At 36.8% G+C, this 22,603-nt stretch overlaps 1 protein-coding gene across 14 annotated transcripts in view; it reads left to right on the top strand.

Annotated features, from left to right (window-relative positions):
• Positions 1-18,830, top strand: part of hspg2 (heparan sulfate proteoglycan 2) — a 126,049-nt gene extending 107,219 nt beyond the window's left edge. For 10 of the 14 annotated variants that reach the window (XM_032557968.1, XM_032557940.1, XM_032557913.1 and 7 more), the window contains 22 exons: positions 421-533; positions 1,658-1,805; positions 1,890-2,006; positions 2,191-2,208; positions 3,661-3,745; positions 3,822-3,966; positions 4,963-5,065; positions 5,158-5,267; positions 5,341-5,449; positions 5,576-5,674; positions 5,781-6,002; positions 6,825-7,069; positions 7,162-7,333; positions 10,501-10,623; positions 10,973-11,029; positions 12,947-13,022; positions 13,158-13,236; positions 13,602-13,649; positions 14,832-14,902; positions 15,013-15,096; positions 15,253-15,356; positions 16,384-18,830. In XM_032557968.1, the coding sequence (XP_032413859.1) occupies positions 421-533; positions 1,658-1,805; positions 1,890-2,006; positions 2,191-2,208; positions 3,661-3,745; positions 3,822-3,966; positions 4,963-5,065; positions 5,158-5,267; positions 5,341-5,449; positions 5,576-5,674; positions 5,781-6,002; positions 6,825-7,069; positions 7,162-7,333; positions 10,501-10,623; positions 10,973-11,029; positions 12,947-13,022; positions 13,158-13,236; positions 13,602-13,649; positions 14,832-14,902; positions 15,013-15,096; positions 15,253-15,356; positions 16,384-16,556 (2,501 nt within the window). In that variant the 3' untranslated portion in view covers positions 16,557-18,830. The remainder of the gene's footprint in view (positions 1-420; positions 534-1,657; positions 1,806-1,889; positions 2,007-2,190; positions 2,209-3,660; positions 3,746-3,821; positions 3,967-4,962; positions 5,066-5,157; positions 5,268-5,340; positions 5,450-5,575; positions 5,675-5,780; positions 6,003-6,824; positions 7,070-7,161; positions 7,334-10,500; positions 10,624-10,972; positions 11,030-12,946; positions 13,023-13,157; positions 13,237-13,601; positions 13,650-14,831; positions 14,903-15,012; positions 15,097-15,252; positions 15,357-16,383) is intronic. The other 4 variants (XM_032557930.1, XM_032557950.1, XM_032557946.1 and 1 more) reach the window with 4 other exon arrangements.
• Positions 18,831-22,603: the final 3,773 nt, after the last annotated feature.

The following is a 22,603-nucleotide window of genomic DNA, read 5'->3' as shown; positions in this document are numbered from 1 at the left end:
GACTATGTTGTGCGGCTTTTGTATCAGACAAATGATTGAGTTGCACACAGAAATCCTCACTAATGCATTCTCAAAGTTTTTAAGGCTATATGTAACAAGCTGCTAATACCTGCTAGCTTTCTAACTAACTTTTTGCATATATCATGGGAAAGTATAAATTTATCAACAGCTGGTGGGATACCATTCACAAAAACAATGCAAAACAGCTAGTTAGCTAAAAGACTACAGAAATGTCACAGTTTTGGTCTCCTGAAAAAAAAGTTTTACTTTGTACATTTCTGTTGTGGTATAAGTCTTAGATCTTATTCATAATGGTCTTAAAAGGTCTTAAGAAGTCATAAATATGAGTTGGTGAAGCCTGCAGGAATCCTGTACAGTCAGTACTATAATCATAGTTTAATCATTGGTCTGTTTTCTCAGCTCTTCCGCAAATTTCTGCACTGCCAGAAACAAAGGAGGTGACCGTTGGGTCTGATGCAGTCATGCCCTGCTTAGCTTCAGGATATCCAGTCCCTGATATCAAATGGACAAAGGTAACTAATGCTACCCACCATTTCTTGTTGCCACAACTTTATTTGAACTGTTTTGGGACTTAGTGGTTTGTTTTATCTTAACTTGTCCTGTTATAACAGGGAAACATTTATTTCTGGCATTTAACAGTTTTTACAGTGTAGAGTGTGCTGTGTCTGACCTTCTATACAGAAGAGAGGTGTCCAAACTTTGTGTCATGTGGGCCAAAATTGTCAGCTCAAACGTACTCAGTATGATCTAAAAACTAAAATTACCCAAAATATTTATTTTTTCCTCTTTTTTTAAACCTAAAACTAGGCATGAACAATTTTAATTAAACTATTTAAATTTATTTGCTAAATGAAATGCAATCAGTAAGTAGATTTTAATTTTAAATGTGTAGTTTTGTCCTAATTACTTGAATTTATTCTTGAATTGTGGGCTGCATAAAATCAGTTCAGTAATCTCAAATGGCCCCCGGTTCCCATTTTGAATGCTCTTGACATAAAAGGCAACAGTTGGAAGAAAAAACTGGAACTCAAACTGCAAAAACAAAATCTTACCAAGTATTTTTAGTCTGGTTTCTGGTGATAATATCTTAGTACACTTGAGTTAAGACAAAACTAACTTACAAGTAACTTTTCAGCAAGATATAAGAGCTTATTTTACATTAGTAATTCCTTACTATTTATGAAAAAGTACCAGTTCCACTCACAGTTTATTTAACTTAGTTATAACTAGCATGATTTCATCAATGTGAAGGAATTATTGCCTTTAAACAAACTCCTATATCTTGAATTTACTTGAAACTAGACCAAAAATGTAGCATTGGGGATTTAAGCTATTGTATTTACATCCATTTTTTCCTCTGAAGAGTAAAACATAAATCCAAATGGATGGATGGGCTTGTCCATCCATCCATTTTCAATTTTCAACCATGATTGAATGGTTGAAAATTGTTTATAGTGGCACAAAAGCCAGAAGAGAAGCTGCATTAGGTGTGATGGTAACTCAGTATCATGTTTGGGATTTTGTAGATAATAACTAAAATATTTTAAGAGGTTCCTTCCAGACTAAATCACAGCTGTATGTTTACCTGTTGGAATGTAGCCCATATGCATTTTTTTCCTTACTTTCCTTTTTCAAGTCGGAAGGAGAACTTCCTCCTAAGTGCTTCCAGGAAGCCAACGTGCTGACAGTTCCTCAGGTCACCCACGAGGACTCCGGCACATACATCTGCACCGCCTCTAACGATCACGGCAAAGTGGCAGCTTTCACCACACTTGAAGTCCATGGTTAGTGCGAGAAGTGAATAGTGCGTCACAGAGGAACCTTCAGCTATAGGACTATTGGCGTCTCACTGTGATGTATTTTTTCAGAGAGAGTGATGCCGTACTTTGCCCAGGAACCTGTGTCTTACCTCACACTGCCAACCATTAAAAATGCCTACAAGGCTTTCAACATAAAGATCAACTTCAGACCTGACAATGTTGATGGTAAGAGTATACTTCTCTAAATCTTAGTATTTTAATTATAAAATGTATTAATTTAGATTTTATTGAGTTTTTTTTCAGTTGCATACTTGGTACATTTGTGTAATATACTTTGTCTCGTATGTAATTTCACTGGATGTTGTGTCCCTCCTTTTCCTCCCTCCTGCTTCACCCATGGGGTGGGAAGGTCTCATATTGTATGCTGGTGAGTCTCAGGAAGTCAAGGCTATTGTTGGCAGCACTATGCTTTCTGCCTGCACTAGATTTTCCCCCCATCATGCTCAGAGCTGATTTACGGGCTGTGCAAGAGAAATGCAACATGATGCATGAGCAATGTTTTCAGTCATCATTACAAATCCACTGAACAAAGGGAAAGAAATTAGGATAGAGCTTCTACATTTACGTCAGAGAGAGAGAAAACTGATTTAGAAATGTGTCCAACAACAAAAAGCAAAAATTTTAAAACATACACACAGCAAAATGAAGAAGTATTAATCATTTACCTTCTGTTTTTTGCCACCATCCTTACAAATATGATGGATTTCTCCTTCAAAGAACTTCATAAGTGCAAAAACACAAATCATAAGTATTTTTGTTCTAGTTTGTAGTGCAAATATCTTAGTCCAAGTGAAACAAGACAAAACTAGCTGCCCAGTAACTTTTCAACAAGATAACATTTCACTTATGGAGAAAATGTTATAAGTGTAAAAAATCTGTCAGTGGAACTAGTACCTTTTTTTTATCAGTATTAGAAAATTATTGGCTTAAAACAATACCTATATCTTGCTGAAAAGTCACTTACAAGCTAGTTTGTCTTATTTAGTACATATGTATTTGCACTACAAAGTAGACCAAAAACACTTGGTAAAATTTGGTGTTTTTGTAGTACTGTTTTGTATTTTTGCAATGTGTGTTCCTTTTTTTCTTAGATGTATTTATCAGAACATTTTCACATTTTGCACATCAAAACCTCCCCCACTCCTACATGACAAGAGGGCTCCACAGATCAAGCTGGAGAATCTATTAGTTCAGAAGAAATTAAATTTAAAATTAAAATTCTTCAGGCACACTCAAGATTTGAGTATGAGTGAAATGACAACAAAATAGTAAAAGATTTCAGAAAGAACTGATGTTTTTGCCATCTACTTTCTGCCAACTTGCCTTGATCAGATTTTTTTCTGTTGCAGCTTTCGTCCCTCCAGTAACAAACACAATGGATATTCATGCCTTCTCCATGAGAATGTACCGTTCATTATGCATGTGAATTTCCAGCATGTGATGGAAGAAAAATAGTAAATTTGCATTATAATTCAGCGGGTTGCATTTTGCAGCCCAGTGATTTGACAGCAGTTTTTGACATGGCTTTGTTTTGCTTTAAAGCTGTGACTCCCTGGCATGCTGCTTAACCATCCAGCTGTGATGGGCAAAATGAATCCCAAAGAATATCTATCCTAATAAGTCTCTCATATTAAATGTAGAATATTACTTTCCTTGAGCAAGAAAAAATTTACAGTTGTTTTGGGTGAGAGTTTTCTATTCTCCCCATAAAACACTTTGATGAGTTATGGACCTATTAGGATGGATGCTATCAAAGGGACACCATCAGGATCTGTTATGTGTGTATTTTTGCTGATTTCTTTTGTTTTGCCGGTGGCAGGCATGATCCTCTACAACGGCCAGAGAAGAACAACAGGAGCCGACTTCATCTCTCTGGGACTTGTGAGTGGACGCTTGGAGTTCAGGTCAGGACTCGAAATACTGCATAATGAGGACCGCTGTTGATGATAACAGTAATTCAAGAATTATGTCTGATCCCAGGTTTGATGTGGGCTCTGGCATGGCCACCATACGTGACCCCCACCCCATTAAACTGGGAGAGTTTCACACAGTGGAGCTCTATCGCAACCTTACTCAGGGTTATATCACTGTGGACGGCGGGGAGCCCATCAGTGGAAAATCACAGGTAATTTACTATCAGAGATAGTAGTGGGCAATATGGAGTTAAAGTTTTCTCACGGCATTCTGTGCTATTGTTGCAATAACAATAAAAGTGATGCTAGAAACTACTTTTTGCTTCTTTTTTTTAGGTAATATATTGCTGTGACTGGTGACACAGGAATTGTAGACCCAAAAAAAAAACAGCTTATGAAATACAACCTTTTTTAATATGCTTCTTTTGGACACCAGTCACATAAATAAGAGTGATTTGTACCACTAAACTGCACACAGTAACTGGAGAGAATCATATTTTAAAATTTATTGATCTTAGTGCTCATTGAAAAATAATCCCAGCAATACACAGTTTTGGGAGATTGGGGAAAAATATTCACTGGAAATCATCCTGACAATTCTGCACTTTACTTTCAACTCTCCAACTTTTACTTGGATGAACTTTTTACTTTGATGAAATCACAAGTCTCATCTTCTTGAGCAAAAATAAGCTGAAAACCTTTAAAATTGCATAGTTTCTTGGGTAAATGTCCCAAGGAGATGATGTTGTTCTCCAAGTCAAGGTGTCTAGAAGAATCAACTTCTCACTTTGCTGCCACCGTAGTTTTTACTGTAGTTTTGGTAGTACTGCTGTGACAAAATGCATCAATAACTACAAAAACAAAAAGATAAAAAACTTGGCATTTAATAAAAATGTGGCAAAAAATTAGTTTTTTTATAGATATAGAGAGAAAATGGTGGAAAAATTGTGCATGTGATAAGGAGTAGAGAAAGATTTGGATTAGTGTCATCCATCATAATTACGCTATTCATTAATAATACTGAAAACTGCATGTTTTCTGATATTGAGCAGCCCTACCTTTTTATTTTTGTAAGACAAATAGATGAAAAATCAAAGATAACATCAATATTTAAAACAGGTAAATCCTAGAATGACGCCTTGAGGCATACCAGATGTAAAAGTAGTAAAACTGAAAACTGCTAAAACTGAATGTACTCTGCTCATCAGGGAAAGTTCCAGGGCCTTGATCTGAATGAGGAGCTGCATGTGGGTGGTTACCCCAACTACACATCAATTGTAAAAACAGCTGGCATTAAGACCGGTTTTGTGGGTAAGATACTGTTTACTGTCTTTGATTACCACAGGATGGAGAAGGCTTTCGCCCTGGTGAATTTTATTATTTTTTTAATGATTTTAACACAGGCTGTATTCGTCAACTGGTCATCCAAGGAGAGGAAGTAATCTTTAAAGAACTCGACCGCAGCTCCACTGGCGTCACAAACTGTCCCACCTGCAAAGATTATCCATGCCAGGTCAGTTTAAATCATCTAAATAAATCCTCAACGTTTGGTTACTTTGCATCTCGCAACTTATTTTATTTTGCAGAATGGAGGAACGTGTAAGGATTCAGAGGCCAGCTTGTACAGGTGCACCTGCCCCCGAGGATTCACAGGCAGCAACTGCCAGCATCACTCGTCTCTGCACTGCCACTCAGGTGAATGTGAATCACCAATAAAGCCTATTAAAAAGAGTATTCATTTGTATACATTTTTAAAAGTTCAAACTTTAAGTAAGATGGATTACTTCTGTTTGTAACATTTTGCGACTGTGACTCCCTCAGAGGCCTGCGGACCTGATGCTACTTGCATCAATCGGCCGAACGGCCTGGGCTACGACTGTCGCTGCCATCTGGGCAAGTTTGGGAACAAATGCATGCAAGGTAACACCAGCTGTAGGCTTCCTAACATTCCTAACATGAATCCGTCAGTCCCATCCATGAAAAATCTTTTCTATTTTTTTAAACATTTGTAATTGATTCTTACCAGGTGAGCTGGTGATGACTCCACTGTTTGATGGGGATGAGTCGTACATAGCCTACCCACCCCTGACCATTGTCCATGATGACCTGCGTGTTGAGCTGGAGTTCAAACCACTGGAAAGGAATGGCCTGATGTTCTTCTGCGGCGGTAGAAAAACCAAGGTGGAAGACTTTGTGGCCGTTTCAATGGTGGAGGGTCATGTGGAGTTCAGATATGAACTCGGCACAGGTAAACACAACTTAGCACAATTCTAGTGAACAGTATCATGAGAATATTCAACACCCTGCAAAAGTATCCATGGCCTTGACCTCACATTTTCTTCTGCTACAATTACAAAACTTAAATAAGATGGATTGCTTCTGTTCGTAACACATTTGTAAGTGTATAAGTGGAAGAAAAAAGATTTATTAATATTCCTAGAAGGAAAATCTTGAAAAATTATGGTATCCAATAATGCTTTATTATTTGTTATCACTAAATAAAATTGTGAGGATGTTTGAAGCAGGGTTAGGTTAGTTTAGGTTATAAAACAAGAGCATCTTATAAGGTACTGAAAATGGAAAGACTGTGATACAACTATGTTTTGATCAGAATCATATTAAAATTAATCTTACATTCAAACTTAATTTAAATGAAAATTAAATATTCATAAATAGGGATGCTTTCCTTGATAGAGAAGCAGATGTAACTTTAAGATGGGTGGATTTACTGTAAATCCGTGGCAAACCTAGAAGAAGAAAACTTTTTAGAGAGTTTAGACTGAGCTGCAGATTCACCTTCCAGCAGGACAACAATGCTAATCATACAACCAACGCTTCAAAGAAATGGTTAAGATCAAAGTGTATTCATATGTTACAATGACCTACTTAAAGTCTGCACCTAAATCCAATTGAGAATCGGAGGCAAAAGGAATTCGAATACTTTTGAAGGGTTCTGTGCCTCTTCCAATCTCGGCTTCAGTCCGAGATTAAGAACTTAAGTTATTTTTCACTTTTTGGATTTTTTTTTTATATTTAAGCTTAAGAGTTTTTAATCTGCCTTGACATCCAGGACAGGCAGTCCTTCTCAGTCCTCAGCCGGTCTCCCTGGGCCAGTGGCACAGAGTTGTAGCTGAGAGAAACAAGAGGTCTGGCCACCTGAGGGTGGACCAGGGCCCAGTGCAAAGGAGGATGTCTCCAGGAAAAGCCCAGGGCCTCAATATCCACACTCCAATGTACCTGGGAGGAGTGCCGAGCATGGACATCCTGCCCAAACCAGCAAATATCACTCAGATGTTTGACGGTTGCATCGGAGAGGTGAGGATTCTCTGTTTGGAAGTAGCTGAACGAAGGTTGCTGGTTATTTTTCTAGTTGTGGAAGATCAGACTTGTTTACGTCTCGACTGTAGGTTTCCATCAACAACAAGAAGGTGGACTTGTCCTACAGCTTCACAGAGAGCAAATCAATTAACAAATGTGTGGACAACAGTCCCTGTGACCGCCGGCCCTGCCTGAACGGTGGGGAATGCATGGCCAATGCAGAGTATGAGTACCAGTGCCTGTGCAAAGATGGATTTGAAGGTCAGTGTTTTAAAATACAACTTCTTAGATCTGTTTAGGAGTCAGGTTTTTGTTTTTGTTTAGTGGATGATTTTCATAGCAATGTGTGGGTAAAATAACATTCTTCAAATATGTAATTGCATTTTTGGCAACAAAAAGTTTATTTTATTACTTAAAAAGGAGCTGAATTATTTGGTTATTTGCATCTTTTAAAATATTTCCAATATTGTATAAAAAAGCTTAAGTAGTTAAATGAAACTGGCCGTTTTTATAAATCTGATTAATCGATTAACCGTCAGAATAATCGATTACTAAAATATTATTTGGAACAATACTGTCTATGCTGGGCCGGATTTTAGCAGGGGCTTACCGGGGCTGCAGCCCGGGGCCCCGGCATTTCGGGGGCCCCGAAGGATGTTTTATATTTTTGTGAATGGATAGTGTCAGAATTTAATCAATGACTACGATGATTTTGACAGCACCGATGAAAAATGTTCCAATTTGTTCTGGCAAACGTCCATCTTGAATGGTTGCTTGTTATTGGTCCACTTTTGACGCATCTTACGCATTGGGGAGGAGGAGCGTCAAGGGAATATTATTTTACAATGGCGGACAACAGAAAATATGACAGAAAAGAAGGAAGAGAAAAGAAAAAGAGCATCGCGCCAAAGAGGTGACAAACAAAATGCCTAAACTGACAGGCTTTTTTAAACCTGTTAGCGGAGATGGAGCAGAAACATCATTATCCCCCGCTCCTCAAACCCTTAGCTATGCTAACACCGGCACTAAGATCCCGCCAGAACCTTTAACCGTGACTGAGTCGGTGGCTGGACTGGCGTCTGTGGAGTCAGAGTCGGTGGAAGCGGGATCTTCGTCCGCAGATGGAAAGACGACTGTGGATCCGTACAGTACCGATCCGGCGCATTGGGGGGAAATTGACGAGTCCGTGCGAGCTTACTGGGCTGAGCGAGGACCGGAGAGCTGTCAAAATATGAATGTTGGCTTTCAAGCATCAGAACGGGTGTACAAGCATCAAAAGCGTCACTTCTCCAAATCTCACTTTAAACGCAAGATGTTAAATGGTGAGTACATCGAAAGACCGTGGCTCCTCTACTCTCCATCCACCGGAGCTGCATTTTATTTTGCATGCCGCATTTTCAGCAATGCTAATACTCAGTCAAACTTTGAAACTTTTTTCAGTGACTGGAAGCACGCAACTGAACGCATGAGAGAGCATGAAAACAGCGAACATCATAGAAAAGCAATGCTGACATATGTTTCACTTGCAGCAGCCAGCGGGAGGATAGACACAGAACTGCAGAAACAATTTGAATCTGAGTGTTCATATTGGACTGAAGTGTTGAGAAGGGTTGTGTCTGTTGTCAAGTTTTTAGCAGAGAGAGGACTGGCTCTGAGAGGAGCCAGTGACAAATTTGGAAGAAGTGATAATGGGAATTATCTGGGAATACTGGAGTTAATCAGCGAGTTTGATCCTTTTCTGAAGTCTCACATAGAGAAATATGGAAATGCAGGTTCAGGGAAACCCTCCTATCTTTCTTCCCAAACATGTGAGGAATTTATTCAGCTGATGGGTGATCGTGTTCTATCAGAAATAGTGAGTGAAGTAAAAATGGCAAAATACTTCTCAATCTCTGTTGACTCCACGCCAGATGTGGCACATGTTGATCAGTTAACATTTGTGTTAAGATATGTGTCACCTGAAGGACACTCGCAGGAATGCTTTCTGGTGTCCAAACTTTTTGACATGAGGGTTAAAATTATGTTAAAAGAACTTTGGAGCTGTAAAATAATTTGAAAACAAACTTGGTCTTTTTTAAAGTTTATCTGCTAAATTAAAGTAAAAATTTAAATGATTGTAGTTACAAAACAAAGATTGTGCATGTCTGCATTATAAGACAGGCTCAAAGTTTCAAACTTTTCAGGGTTGAGTATTGTTTTCTTATTTGGTTTGCGTTTGAGTAAATGTAGGTCGTGTTTGTGGTTCGAGTTCCTATAAAGAAGTTGAATGCAAAAGTGTCATTAATAAATGGCACTTTATTAATGCCATTAATAATGAAAAATTCTTCATATTTTTCAAGATGTTCTCTGTAAAAACCTTGGTCTAGAAGATGAAAATTGTTCATTTGCACCCACCTCTGCTTTTATTGAGAACCTGGGGCTGTAAAAAATCCTTCAGAGGGCAGCACTTTGGACTTACCTGGGTCAGGATATTTTCTGAAAACTACAGTATGCCTGATCTCTTTTTTCCAGAAGATATTGTTTATATCCATGTTCTGTCTGACTGGCAGAGAAGCACTTTTTTGACATTTATTTCCTCCACTATTTATCAAGAACTTTAAAACCAAAGAAAAAGTTTGAGTTTTGATATATTCCACTTGTACTTATATGGACTGTAAATGCTGGGGATATTTGTATAAATATTGTTTTACTCGCTTTGCTTTGTAAAAGTATATTTGAGCATTGCACTTTCTTGCACTCAATCTGTTTTATAGTTTGTGTTGAAGTCCAGGCAACAATAACTATTCAGTGATTTTATTTTGTGATGCAAGCATCATATTCTAGTTTCAACCCCAACATGTGGTTTAGTCTTTCTAGAAAAGAGTTCAGAGTTGTTTGTAGTTTGTGACAACTGGCTTATTAAAGTTGTAAGTTGTCAAAACTTACTGTTCGGTCATTTTCTGCTTATCCTCTAAAACAAAACAAACACATACAAAAAAAAATATATATCTATATATATATATTTTGACTCTAGCCCAGAGGCCCCCATCCTGACTCCAGCCCAGGGGCCCCCACCCTCCTAAATCCGGCCCTGTGTCTATGTGCCAATATGTTGTTCAAGAGGTATTTCAATTGATCCTTCTGTCTCCTATCAAACACAAAAAATAAACATGCAATTTGTCTCAACCTTACTGGAAGTGTGTATTTTGGTCAGGTGAGAGTAAGATTTGACTTTTTTAGCAGCAAACAACAGCAATGGCAGCATCACCCGCTATATAAGCACACTTAAATTAAATTTATTTGCATATGTTTCTTAAGTGAAAGATTATAGAACTAGAATTAAAGGTGAATTTTTCTCCAGGGTCTTTTACACCCTTGGGCAGGCTTAAAGCCATAGTGTGCATGACTCAACCTTTCACCTCTGACTCTCTCCTGGTCTGGTTCTGCAGGTGAACGTTGTGAGGTGGTGAAATTTGTGTGCCAGAGCGACATCCAGTGCCAAAATGGAGGAACTTGTGTTGAAGGCAAATGTGTATGCATGTCTGGACACACAGGCCTCAGCTGTGAGGAAAGTAAGTATTCACAAGACAGTAACCATTTAATTATTAAATAAACCAAATATAAGCTGGAGGTGTAAAGTGAAATATGTTATTGCATGTTTTTGATGGTTTCCTGGAAGCACAACACGTGTCTGTATGCAGCACACATGTCAGCTGATCTATAAATCTGCATTCTGTGGGTGGAAGTAATAATTATCAAAGCAAAAAAGCCAAGGCGGAAACATGCAGCCCATATGGCCCGAATTTTCTCCAAATTGAGCTCTCTGGTGACTCCCAGCACTGAAGAGCATGCTGGGAGAGATAACCCTAAATGGCTGCACGTATCATTTTCTGCACTCTCATGGCTGTATCCTGCACACAGGCCAGGTCTTCAGCTTCGCCGAGGCCCTGCGGAGTTCAGAAACCAGCGAGGCGAATGGTACAGTATCTCAATGTTGAATCTGCCTGAAACGACCGAGACTAACAGGGCCCTGGCTTCAGTCCGAGGGCCCCGGCGTCCCAACAAAGCTCAAACTCAACTGTCTATTTTCTTAACACACGTGCGCACGGAGAGAGAAAATATGTGTCTGTCTTCAATTCTCAGCTGAAACTCTTATCTGCATTTCAAAGTTGGGAGAGGGGAATTGTGCTTTGCAGATAAAAGGGAGCAGACTGCGGACAGGAAGCAGAGTTCTGTTGCCAGTTTCCTACAGGAAAGGGCAGAAACATGGAATTCCCCTTTTTTTTCCCATGTCTGTAAAATGTCTACTCACAACTCACAAGTCTCGTTGCTACGAACCGCCTGCTCAACTCTCGACAAACCAAACCCTTGTTCTCTTTGAAGCTCTCAACGTCACGTCATTCAGTCTTCTTCATGTGGAAATGTTTGCAGTCAGACTACTACTAACAACTTCAAGTGTCTTCTGGGGAAAACACTGATTATTGTCAGGATGATTTAGGTGTACTTGCATTTAGTTGTTGCAAGGTTTATTCCACAACCGTGGCCAAACGTTTTGAGACTGACAAACTTTACTGCTTCAGTGAAATTTGAACTTATGTTGGATATCTCTAGGGTAAACTGATGTCTAAATGTCTTATCACCAACATTTAATCTGTTAAAAAAGGTGGTTATTGGATAATTCATCAAGTTTTATGCAATAGGTTCCCACTGGGATTACAAGCTGGTGAGTTTGCACATAGTGGACATATAATTTTTATGTTTTTATCCCCAAGTCAGTTTTTCCTTGCAACAAGTTGTTCCATTGAGTTTATCACCAAATTACTCCTGGATTTTTCTCCATTCTGCATTCATAGGAGTGAGGCAAGCCCAAACATTAATGGTTTTGGGATACTTCAGTGTCTGCATGACAGGGATTTATGGAAGTGTTTACCTTTTTTCCCTGGATGCTACATTTTCATTATGTCTATAATGGCCTAAAGGGACCTCATAAAATAAGTTTTTTGCAATCCACTCCTGGTACTTCCTGCAAAGTCATTATTCTTGATGAACGGTGGCTTCTTTCCTGCTACGACATTCAACGGTCTCTGCAAATTTCTCTTTTACATCAAGACCTCCTGGTGCAAAAGAGCAAAGGTAGCACATGTTCTTTTTTGAAGAAGAATTCCAGCACCAGTACTTCTTAAAACATCAGTTCTGTCTTGTAATCCAATCAAAAATACAAAGTGATGTTATCTGCTAGCTTTTTTTTTCTAATATTATAGGCTCATTTTAAATTCCCACCACAAAAAACTGTAGCTGAAGCTGTAAAGTTAACAAGAATTTCTGTCAGCTTCAAACCGTTTGGCCAAGGATGTAATCCTTGTGAGAAGTCAAAAATGATGCAACCAGTTAGGAATGGTGATTATGTGCTGATGACTGATATCTGCATCCTGGAGCTTTGCAATGACATATTTCCATATAAATTCTATAAATAAGGTGAAATTCAGGATTGTGGTTTTTTATTACAGATATGGGTTTAACATGAGCCTTTGCAGCTTTTGAGAAAAGAAATAACTTGTTATCTCATGCAAATGAAAATTTGCTAACTAAAACCAACTTATAACTTGAATTTTCCTATAAATGTACAATGGAGCATAAAAAAATGTATTCTGCTCTGTATTTGTATGAGGTATAACATATTATTTGTTTTCCTAAAAGTTACACAGTCTTACTTTCAGCATTAACACAAAAAATTCTCTGTCAAGGGATTTTGGTGGCATTATACATTTTGTCTATAAATGTGTCTAACCCAAGCAACCAAAACATGGAGTCCTCTTTCCTTTCACCACTAGAGGGAGCCATAACAATGATGTGAATAAACTCCAACCTAAACATTTTTTTTTCATGTTTCTCTAGATTCCCCCTATCAGTATGCAGCTAATTTCCAAAGTGACGGGTACATTGCCCTCCCTAAATCAATTTTCCCAAGAAGGTAACTTTATTTTAGTACTTTTTATATGTTTTTTCTCTCTCTCTTTTTCATAGATAATGTACTATGGCTTTGTATATAAATGTGATTTTTTTTCCAAATAAGAAATCGTTAATATCATTATTTAATCTGTTTTAGTGCCCAGGATGCTCCAGAGACAATAGAAATGGAAATTAACACCAGCTCCTCTGAGGGCCTGATCTTATGGCAGGGAGTGGTAAGTCCTGCCCCTCCCTCACCTTAATTTGCATAGGAATATCCGATTTTCCCCTCATTCTCCCCCCCCATAACTTTGCCTAAAAACTCCTGCACTGTTAATCATAATGATTACCTCATTTTAATAATGTTACCGTCGCAATTATTTTTTTTCATAACATTTGATGTCAATTTTTTTTTTTTGCTTCATCGCTGACAAAATATTGCATTTTTTATTTATTTATTTATCATCATCATCGCATTGTAAACTTAATTTGCTGCTGACGCTGTGACCTTGCTGGGCATGCTGGCTGAGATCAACGGCTGTGTCTTACACCACTAAATACATGCATGTGCTTCAATTAACTCACCCTCCATTTTCCTCAGGAGACGAAAAGCGCACGAAATTTGCGAAAGGTGCATGCTAGTGAAAAGGTATCCACTCGAACACAAGACACTTCATTGTTGTTATTTTTTTATTATTTTGTTTTAGGATTACATACAGAGGTACAGTGGTTTGAAATGTAATACCCATTTAACCTTTTCACATTTTGTCATGTTACAACCACAAAATTCAAGGTGTGATTTTATGTGATTGTAGGAGGACACAAGTTTTCAAATGTTTTAATAAAAACAAATCTAAAAAGTGTGTTGTACACCCGTTTCACTCTAATACCCCTAACTAAATAAAATTCAGTGTGAATAATTTGGACAAGTGCAAAAGTAAATTGAGACCATCTATATCAGAAAGATCGGAAAGAAAGTTGCATAGAAGTTTAATGAAGGGTTAGGTTGCAAAAAATTATCCTACACTTGGAACATCTCAGAGATCCCTATTTGACTTCTCATCTGAAAGAATTATGAATAATATGGTACAATCACAAACCTTTCAAGACAAGATCAGCCACCACAAGACCTGTGGTAACTTTGGAGGAGTTGCAGAGTTTCTAAGGAAAAATATTTTATCAAAACAACTAGTAGTTGACTCCACGAATCAGGCTGTAGTGGTGTAACATTATTGAAATGCACCGTAAGAACTGCAGTTTCTTATAGTTCCTTTCTTGCAATTTTCCAAAAGCCATGAAGAAAACACAGCAAACATGTGGAAGAAAATGCTCTGGTCAGATTTGACTACATCTGCAGTTTGTATCCTACATGAAACATTATAAAGGGTGAAAAAATAACTATACATCACGCTAAGCACAGTAAAAAATGGGGATGGAACTATCATGCTTTGGATTTTCTTGTCTTTTCCTGGAACTGAAATGCTGGTCAGAGTAATTACAAGGATGGAGGAAGCTCAGGTCATAACGTGACAAAATGTTGAAAAATTCATCGGACTGAAGACTTTTTACTTTGCTGTTGAGGTGAAAATATACATGTATGTTATTGGACTGTTTGTGTTCAGGGTTGTTTCGTGAGCAATGTTATTTTGAAAGGAAGATTTTGTTACATTTGGGGAATGTTCCCTCAACGTATTGCATCATGCTTGTTATAAGTAAAGTACAGCCCTTAATGTGGAAAGTTACTATAAGCCACTTTGTCAGGGGTCAGAAGTTCATAGGACTAAATAATTAAACAAATACCCGTCTATTGACTTCACATGTTTGTTTTCAGTTACCTGGAGAACATAGCAAAGGAAAGGACTTTATCAGCCTTGGCCTACAGAACGGACACCTAGTTTTCAGGTGATTCTACACCATAATCCTTTTGTTTGGTTGAACTCTAGATGATGTGATTAAAATCATTTTAAGTTGGTGTATTTTACAGTAATGATGATTATTTATATTATATCTAGTTACCAGCTGGGCAGTGGAGAGGCAAGAATAAGATCAACAACCGCCATCAACGATGGAAAGTGGCATAAGATCACAGCAGCCAGGTGTGTATCTTCAGTTTCAGTGGATGTAGAAAGATTAATCTTTAACGCTCCACTCCGACTTTTCATGAAATGCTTTGTCTATCAGTTAATGCTTTAATATACCTGTGGTTTTCTTCTTTTTTTTGTCTGAACTCAGTTGTTTCTCTTTTCTTCCAGAGTTGGAAAAGATGGTTTCATCCAAATTGATGGAGGAGACGAACAACATGGACAATCTAAAGGCAAAAGCCTCATGGTTAACACCAAAGGCAGCATATACCTGGGTGAGCAAACCTGACAGTATTCATCCAGAGGTTAACCACTGAAGGCTTTTCAGTGCAAAATCCCAATATTTAAAATGATCTGGCCAATATGTTTTCCTTTGGTTTTGGTTTCGCCTGTATCTTTGAGAATAATACAGTATTAAGCTGAAATAGCAACAATGCCATTGACGGATATGGCAAGGCTACAACTGCCTTTGCAACTGCAATCGTCTAGCATAATGTCAATTTTGACATTATAAGTTGAATGTTTCATAACACCTTCAGATATTGTACTTAAATCTATGTCTGGTTCTCTACTGTCCGTATTTGATTTTATTCATATGTGTTTCTTCATTGGGATAAAGTTATTGGGCAAAAAAAGAGAGAGAACGTAAGGAGAGAAAATGGAACTGTATAAACAGTCTTCACCCACTTCAAAATAAGAGCATGAATATAAACATCTACTTTAAGGATTCTTACCCATTAATAATGAAAAGCTTCAAAGCACATATGGAACTTTATTCAATTAAAAGTTTACAAAACAGCCAAGTAAATTAACACTTTAGAAATCATACAGAAAATTTTATTTAATGAAAGCTAAGTATGCTAAACATTTTTAAAGTTATCAAAAGCGCTAAACAAAAGATTAGCTTTGCTATTAGTGGATTAGGGAAAGTGTGCCCAACACTGACTGTCACTAATGAAATATTAAGTCATTTCTAAGTTTGTTTTCATATTACTTTTTTCCAAATATCCTTAAATTTTAGCATTGAAATTCAAGGTTTATATAGATATTTAAATATCAATTATTGATATTAGTTTCTGTTTTGAGGAATCTTAATAGATACTGTCAGCTCATAAAAAAATATGTTGATCTTTTTAATTTGGAGATCAAGGGATTCTACCTGTATGAAGAAATGTTTTTTTTTATCATTACCTATGATCCATCTAGGTCATTTTAAAGAGATTTTTGAGAATTGCACTTCTCTTGTGGCCAGCAGGTCAAATGTGAGGCAAGGTTTAAATCTGTGTTTGTTGTCACACACAGGTGGAGCTCCAGATATGACTGCTATGACAGGAGGAAAATTTTCATCAGGAATCAGCGGCTGTGTTCGGAACCTGATGCTGACGAACGCTCGGCCTGGACTGCAGCCTGGCCAGCCCATTGATTTGCAGGCTCACGCTGCCCAAGGCATCAACGTTCAGCCCTGCTCTTCATAGACATGCATACACCAGGACACGCACTCACACCAGCACACGCACACATTGAGAGACTACGGAGTGATCACACATGCAGCAGACTCCCTCGGAGAGACTTAACACTCATAGAGCCTGACACAAGCTTGGTGCTTTGCTGCAACCAAAAAAAACACAAAATAAAAGAAAACAAACCATGACGCAACTGATGCTTTTCTCTGTGTGCAGCAAAACCAAATAGAGAGGAAAATTTAAAACAATATTAACAAGTCTTCTCTGCCTCAGTGTTGTATTCTGAATGAAGGACTGAAAAAGGATGAGTAGTAAGGTTTTCATACTTCCAGCAGTACTTTTAGCCATGAGAAGATTATTAGTAGAGCTCATTAGCCCTTCTACGATAGGTCAGGTCCTATGGAGTTGGAGATATTTTGACAGCACTGAATTTTTTTTATTTATATACATTTAAATATATATAATGTTTGTGGGGGAAAAACATGCAAACTAACATTACAACTGCTCTTTATCTTTCCTAGAATTTGTTCTGGGTTATTATACTGTGTGTCTGAGGCTTTTTACAGGCCCAACTCTACTGTTACTTGAAAATATGTAGGCCTTTTTTTTTTCTTCACTTCTGTAGGGAAATCTTTATCTGCGAGCATGCTTGGCAAACTGTTGGGAGATGAACACACATGGTCACAGTCGCATTCAACTCCAGTACACAACTCAGGATGCCAAATACAAGCAAATAACAATTGTTTAAAGTATGACTGTTTATTTGTTTTTTTTTCTTCCACTTTTAAGTAAGTCACAACACTTTTTTTATGTCTTCTCTTTCTTTATTTGTTCTTTTTTATGAACAGAAATGAAACTTGGTGCTAATTTTCACACATGAAGATGCAACGTGTGTCTCTGTTACATGCAGAGGTCTTTTTTTCTAGTAATTTGGCGTTAGTTGTAGTTTTTAAAAAATTAAGAAGCAGTAGTTTATTTGTTGATATGCATGAAATTTCACATAGCTCTAAAATATGGCATGGTTTGTTGCTTTGTTGCCTTTGTTGCCTTTTATGATTGAGTAGATCTCAAAAAGAAGTAAAAACTTTTTAAAAAAAGTGTAATTTTTTAATGTGTGGTTGTGTTGAATATGTCATTTTATGTGTTTAGATTATCTGCCAGCCAGGTAGATAACAATGTCAGTTGCGAAAGTGAGTGTATTGAATATGTTGCTCAAGTATGTTTTAACTTTATCTGTTTGCAGCAGGTCACTCCATTTTAAGACAGGAGTGTGTATGTGTCTGTTTCCATATCCTCAGGAGGGTCAACCCAGAACTGCCTGCCTCAGGTTTTTAACTCTAATGTCGGGTTTGGTAGCTTTAAATTCTACATGGAAAGCTAAAAACCTCTGATGGTGCTGTGGGTTCTTTACTCTGCAGAGATAGACTCATCTACAGCAGCTCATATTCATGTTCGGTCAGAAGAAACCTCCTGCGGCGTGCTGTGATCTGTAGTGTAGCTCCGATAAGCATGCTCACACGCTTCCTTTCAACCACATGGCAAACCATAATCACACAATTATTTGGGGTTTTGGATTTTTTTTTCTTACTGTTAGCTGAAAATATTTGTTTTGATATTCCTAAAATGAGCATCTTTACATTTTATTTATTTCATTCATTTTGTTCTGCTTTCTTGCCTGTTTTTCCACCGCTATTGTTGATTGATTAGCATTCTAATATCTGGGGTTCTTGCCTATTGTCTCCCATACTCGATTGTCGTTCCCCCACTCAGCAAATTCCTCTCAAATTGCCCACATGAAGTGCTAGACTGGAGCTTCCCTGTCCCAGTGGATAAAAACTGGTCTTTTTCTTTGAAACAATAAGTCTTAGGCATCTAGTGCATGAATGCATGAGATTGGTGTTATCATGAATGAGCAGGAGCTATGGTCCAGTTGTGGTTGTTGCCTGCATTTTGGGTATCTGACCTTAAACTGGATTGTTACATATATCATATCAATTAATACAAACTTGTCTAGAAACAGTTGCTGTTTATTGGTTTAGATTTTTTATTTTTACCTTTATTATGTTGAAAAGTCCACTTTAAGTAATGACTGAAATTTTTATGTTGGTTCCATGAAAAAAGGGTATTTTTTACTTCTGAACAAAATTTGGGAATTAACTTAATGAAAGTACTGGAATGTAATTTTGATGTCATTAAGATCTGGCCTTTTCATTACCCATGTTGGAAAGATTCCCCCGTTCACTTTATGTTTCCTAAATAAAAACAAAATTCATGTGCTCTTTGTAATCTTGGGATTTGTTTTTTCACACTACATTGCATTATAGTCCAGGTTTCTTTAAGAGTTTCTTATTTAATTACTTGAATCAATTTAAACAAATATCCTCCTTGATCTTTACAAATATCTTTTTCCTAAATTGTTTTGGGTGTTCATCAGTTAAACTGAACGAAACTACTATAAATAGTTATACCCATCCCATCTTGAGTTTTGAGCTAAATACAACGCAATTTTAGGGTCATTGTAAATAGAAGGAAAAGAAACAATACGTTTCTGCCAAAAGTTTCAGAAATTTAGAGATTTATCTAAAAAAAATGTCTAGAAAAATCAAGTTAATTTCTGAGCTCCAAAAGTGAAAAACTTGCTAGAAAAAAAACTTACATTTTGAGATTAATCTCAGAAATTTTCTAGAAAAAAATTGAAAACTGAAAGTTTCCAAAGTCAAAAATGTTCAACTTCTCTAAAAATTGCATAAGACAAATCCCCAAATTTCAGTTTTTTAGAAAGTGTTCCACTTTTCAAGCTCAGACATTTCTAAGTTTTTGTCTCAAAAAATATCTGAGGTTGATCTTAACATTTTTGGCAGAATTTTTTTTCTGCCACCATGGTCTTAATATGCCATTGCAGCTAAATGACCAAAAATTATTTCTAAAATATTATAGACAGCTGACTTATTTATTGATACCGAACTCCAAACATTGACAACATGATTCAATTTCTTTATAGTCATTGCTTATGTGTCATAAATGTGATCCGTATGACACATAAAGATAACATTATAACTTTGTAGGCTGAACATGTCTGTTCAGTTGACAAAGTAATGTTCTACTAATGTTGCCTGTGTTTATGGGTTTTCCTATTTGTAGTCCTGGCTTTGTTTTAATGATTGTTTGAAATTATTTTACCGCCTCCTTGTCATGTTTAGCTATCTTAAAAGTTACAACAATCCTTAAAACGAATATAAAAATAGTATGTCAGAAAAAATATTAATTCACTCTGAAAGCAAATTGAACAATACACACTAACTGTGTTGTCTACACACTGCAGTTACATTACAAGATTAGAGAGCCTATCAGCACATTGACCTCACTGTGCATTGTAATTGGCTATGTGAAATCCGAGCTGGAGACATGGAGCTTTTCACTGTCTGTCTGTCACAGAATGATTTTTAGACAGAGCTGCATAAAGGCTTAAGTTCCAGGAGCACCTGAAGCTGCTTTTTCAAAACAAGATCATGAGAAAAATCAAGACAATTTCCAATATTTCAACATATATTTGTTTTGGTTTCTGATGTCCTGCTTTTATTGTTTTGTTTTATCCGGAAGAAAAATCTCTTTATCAACCTCAATTTGGTCATAAGAGCAGGAGTTGCTCACAAGCATGTCAAGTGTCAGCAAATTTACATGTAATTAGTTTATAAACCAATATAAGCCAAAATTAAAATACAACCTTCTTGTTTCTACTAAATTGACTGCCATGACTAAAGAAGTTTTTGCTGATATCGCAATTTTTGTTTTGTTTTGTACTGATGTGTGTCTGTTTTATTTATTTAGTTTAGTTATTGATTTATTTCAGTAGCCTGATTTGTCTTGTGCACTCTTTTCATTTCCTTTCCATTTTCACCTGTTTCTGAGCTTCAACATCATCATTATCTCCCTCAGCATTTGTATTTAGACCTTTTGCTCTGATGCTCAAAGGAAAACCCAATGTAATCCACCCTAATTCTAACTCTGCCGCCTTCTGTGGGTGAGATTTTGACTGCTAATAACTAATCAACATAATTACTCAAATCAATAAAAAAAATCTAAATTTTAATATGTTTGGCTGATCCATTTAGAGTCTGAAGCATTTGACAAGTGGGGTTCTTAACAGAAAAACGCATCAAATTCTTCTTAAGGCCTAACCCTGACAGTGACAGCCATCAGGGGTAGCAATGGATCTATAAAGGAGACAAAAAACATAGTTTATTGATCAGCGCTAAGAAAACAAATTTTTTCTAAGTGAAGTCATTCATGGTGCTGATAAAACTTGTACTTGTTTCTGTTGTGTTAGAAGTGACCAGACTAGGGAATAGCTGCAATCCACTGGCAACTAAAGATTCTAAAGTCCCAGTCAAATTCCACCCATGTCCAAGAATTATACCACATTATGTATTTCTTGCAAAATTAAACTATGGATTTACTTACAGATTCTTTTCTCCAAAAGAGGATTCTCAAGAAGACACAAACATAGCATATCCTTTTCGTACTTCTGGCTGTTATACTGTTCAACAAATGCCATCTGGCTCTCTTTCTGCAACTGGAGAGAAAGTACCTAGCTCCAGCAGCCAGGGAGAGAGAGTATACGCCCTGGAGAGATTACCAGTCTGTTGCAACAGAGACAATCAGGTTCCTGGACTTTATTCAGGGGCTTGCTTAATACTCCTAAATATCTACTATAATACAGCAAATATATTTTGGAGTAACAATCTTGATTATTTGGATTTCTAACTGGAAAAATAAGAGATTACAGAGCAGTCCTGAGTTCAGTATGAAAGGGTTGATCCTAACCCAAACCCTTCTTCTATTTCAGAAGATAATATTACAGTATAATGATTTTGTAAGATTTTAATTAATTCACAACATCTTAGTTAAACCTGAGAACACAACTTATTTGAGTGACATCATAGGGAAAAAATTGGGGAAATAGCTGAAAATGTATGTGTGAGTGCGGCAGCCTGTGAACCTGAATAGTTACACCAGTTCTCCAAAGAGGAATCCACCAGAATTCCAGCAAACTGTTGTAGGAACCTTGTGGAGTGACACTCAAAATATTTTACCCAAGTCCTACAGTTTAATCAGCAAGTTTACCAAAGCCAGAAATGAAAAAGCTAATTAAAAGTAATTAAATTAAAAGTATGGAGGTTACTATGCTTAACTTGGATCATGTATGAAAGACAACCATTAATCAGACTAGCACAAGCTACTTTAAAACTTACAGAAGCTATGTGTTTTCTGAACAGCACCGGCTCAATAAAAAGAAAAAAAAATGGTTCAGGCAAATCATTGAAAGACAAAATTATTTTTATGTAACAGAATGAATAATGGAAACTTCAGAACAAAACTGTCTCTGGTTTTCACTCATTCAGCCTCAGTGTGTTTACAACATTTGAGGCTAAAAGTCTCTAAATTTTACATAAAACTATTGAAGCAGCATTGGGCTATTAATTGACTCTGACTGGATTCCACAGCATGCCAATAGTAAGTATTATCAAACTGAGAAATCTGACTCTTCACCAAAGCTGCTTTCTATTCATGGTCTGAGAAATATCACAAGGTGTCATTTTTATTCCTTTTCTCTTGAGATTATTTAGCTGGAGTGAAGCTAGGCGTCAGAAAGGAGTTTGCTGCAATGTTTCATTACAAAATTTGCAACTCTTTATTTTAAATACCAAGTTTCTTCTAAGTACTAAATTGAGGGGGGTAGCTACTTATGCAGTTGCTTATTTTATATTAAATATTTTTACTTTAATTATCATCATTTTGTAAAAATCAGCATTCAGTTTAACATAAAAGGTTTTTTTGTAAAAGAAATTTGTCAAAAAGCCAAATTTTATTGATCATGACTTTTTTGTAAAAGCTGTAAACAGAGTAAAACATTCAAGGAGTGAACTGTATATTTTTGGTTTATCAATTGCTGAAAAAGCTCATATTAATATAATGTACGACTAAAAGCCAGATTTGATTGTTTTCTTTCATAAAAATAAAATTGTAAAAAGTTTTTAAAATGGAATCAAGTTAATGTA

Source organism: Xiphophorus hellerii, chromosome 1, assembly GCF_003331165.1.
Source record: "Xiphophorus hellerii strain 12219 chromosome 1, Xiphophorus_hellerii-4.1, whole genome shotgun sequence".
Lineage (NCBI taxonomy): Eukaryota > Metazoa > Chordata > Actinopteri > Cyprinodontiformes > Poeciliidae > Xiphophorus > Xiphophorus hellerii.
Note: the sequence above shows the minus strand (reverse complement) of the source record. Positions and strands in the feature narration are given on the sequence as shown.